This window comes from Eurytemora carolleeae, unplaced genomic scaffold, assembly GCF_000591075.1.
Source record: "Eurytemora carolleeae unplaced genomic scaffold, Eaff_2.0 scaffold139, whole genome shotgun sequence".
Taxonomy (NCBI): Eukaryota; Metazoa; Arthropoda; class Copepoda; order Calanoida; family Temoridae; genus Eurytemora; species Eurytemora carolleeae.
In genome coordinates, this window is record NW_019396175.1 from 385,804 (window position 1) to 388,106 (window position 2,303).

General features: G+C 41.6%; 1 protein-coding gene across 1 annotated transcript; it reads left to right on the forward strand.

The window, feature by feature from the left end:
* Nucleotides 1-954, forward strand: LOC111697230 (uncharacterized). Its single transcript, XM_023467148.1, has one exon. It carries the CDS (start codon nucleotides 1-3, stop codon nucleotides 952-954), a length of 954 nt encoding a protein of 317 aa, XP_023322916.1.
* Nucleotides 955-2,303: the final 1,349 nt, after the last annotated feature.

The window sequence follows — 2,303 nt, forward strand, 5'->3', positions numbered from 1 at the left end:
ATGATTGACAGAACTACAAGATGGCTGGAGGCCGTTCCCTTATCCTCCATTTCTGCTGAATCCTGTGTTCGAGCTTTTATTTCAACCTGGGTGTCAAGGTTCGGAGTTCCTGCGGTTCTTACATCTGACAGAGGTTCTCAGTTCACATCCTCTGTTTGGACCGGAGTTTACTCTACCCTGGGAATCTCAACCTCTACTACAACTTCCTTCCATCCTCAGAGTAATGGTATGGTCGAAAGGTTTCACAGAAGTTTGAAATCTTCTCCGCGAGCAAGATTAGCAAATTCTGATTGGATTTCTCATCTTCCTATGGTTCTCCTGGGTTTGAGAGCCACTCCGAAGGATGATACCGGCCTCTCAGTATCCGAGGCTGTTTATGGTGCTCCTCTGACTCTTCCTGGTGAACTTGTAGATGTTCCTGAGTTACTCCCTGATACCTTCCTCAGGAAGGTCAACAGAGCTGTTGAGGGTTTCGCCGTTCCTCCGCCTCATCATGTTCGTCCTGTTCCTCCAGTCCAGCTACCTGCAGCTCTCATCTCGGCTAAATACGTATTTGTTCGTGAAGATTCAGTTATATCATCATTAGCACCCCGTTACCGAGGACCCTATTTGGTGAGCGACAGGAAGAACAAGTATTTCCGCCTCCAGGTTGGTTCGAAACAGGACGTAGTATCTGTTGATCGCCTGAAGCCAGTGTTCAGCGATACTCCTGTTACTACTGCACTCCCTCCGCCTCGAGGAAGACCCAGGCTTAAACCAGCACCTGCTCCTTCAGCTACTCCGCCTCTGTCCGCCGCCAAGACTTCTAAGAAGGTTAGGTTTTTACTCAATCCTCAAGTTGTTCCGCCACCTATACCTTTACGACGGAACCCTCACAGATCTGCAAGAGATAGAAGGATCTGCTCCGCCATTTCTCCGCCGTTCCTTCTGGGGGGAGTACTGTGGCGGATATGAATGTCGTCTTCTGGAATACTTCTAGAGAAATCCAAGGGGGCGTTTACAGATCAGCTGAGTCAAGCATGTGATATATATTCAGATATTTTTACTATATAGATTTAGAATTTAAATAAAGTTAATCGTTTTGAAACTCTTTTCCTTTCAAGTTGTAGCACGCCAAAAACCAAAGCTAACAATAAGTTCTTTATATGTGCTAAAATATAAAGGGCTACAGAAAAGCATAAGTGAGTAAATGGGGTAAAATCTAAGCCAAAGGCGTTGCGACACTTCAAAGTCGACCCTGTCTTAAAAAATTGATGAGACTTTTTATAAGCAGGCTGAATCTATTTTATGTCCCTGAGGCTGGATTTCTCGAAAGATTTACATAAAGTAAAAGAGCATTTTTAAAGCTTTGTATTGCTTCGTAATAATGTTTTGAAGATGCACATTGTAGAACTACATGTAGCAAACTAGCAGTGACCGTAAACGTAATTTCAAGTGACCCGCCATTTTAAGAGCAGCATACGTTTCACAACCCTGAAAACTTTCTTTGTCTGATCAAGTTTGAATGAGATATCTTTTTTTTACTTTTGTTTCTCTTTAAATTGGCTTGCGGATTTATGTGTACAAAGACAACATTATTTTTAAAGATGGTAAACCTTTGATATTTCAAACTTGGGTACGTCATTTAATCTAAGAGATATTAAAGTTTGAAATATGTAAGGCATATGATATATGGTGGGTTTAGAAAATCAGAATTTATTTCAATGACTCAATTTCATTAAGAAAAAAGTTTCACGATTCCTTACAGTCGTCTCTGAAGTCTCATCCTTTGTGGGTAACCCCGTATCATGACTCGAGACGAAGAATAACGCTTGCTTTGCTGGAGACTGCAGGAGCTGAGATATATTTTCTACCAATATATTTCTTTGTAACTTGAAATTTGATTTAACTCCCTAGGGAGGGGATGGGGAGGGGTAGGGAAAGGGGATGAGGGAGGGGGAGGGAAAGAGGATGGAGAGGGGTAGGGAAAGGGGATGAGGGAGTGGGGAGAAAGATGGTATGAGTATTGCGGGGGTGGGAGAGAAAGGACAAGGGTAGGACGGAAGATGGTTTCCCCTGGGACTAAACCAAATTGAGTAGAAAATGTGAAACTACCCTCTAAACCTTTTCTTTTATTAATATTTATTATTTTCAAATACTTGTGTAGATACATGAAAACTTTATACCTTCCCCTTATTTTCAACATTTTTAAAATACTCCAGTAGTCCAGTCTAAAAGTAATCCTTTATTCCAGTCTAAAAGTACTCCAGTAGTCCTGTCTAAACGTACTCCAGTAGTCTATTCTAAAAGTAGTCCTTCAATTG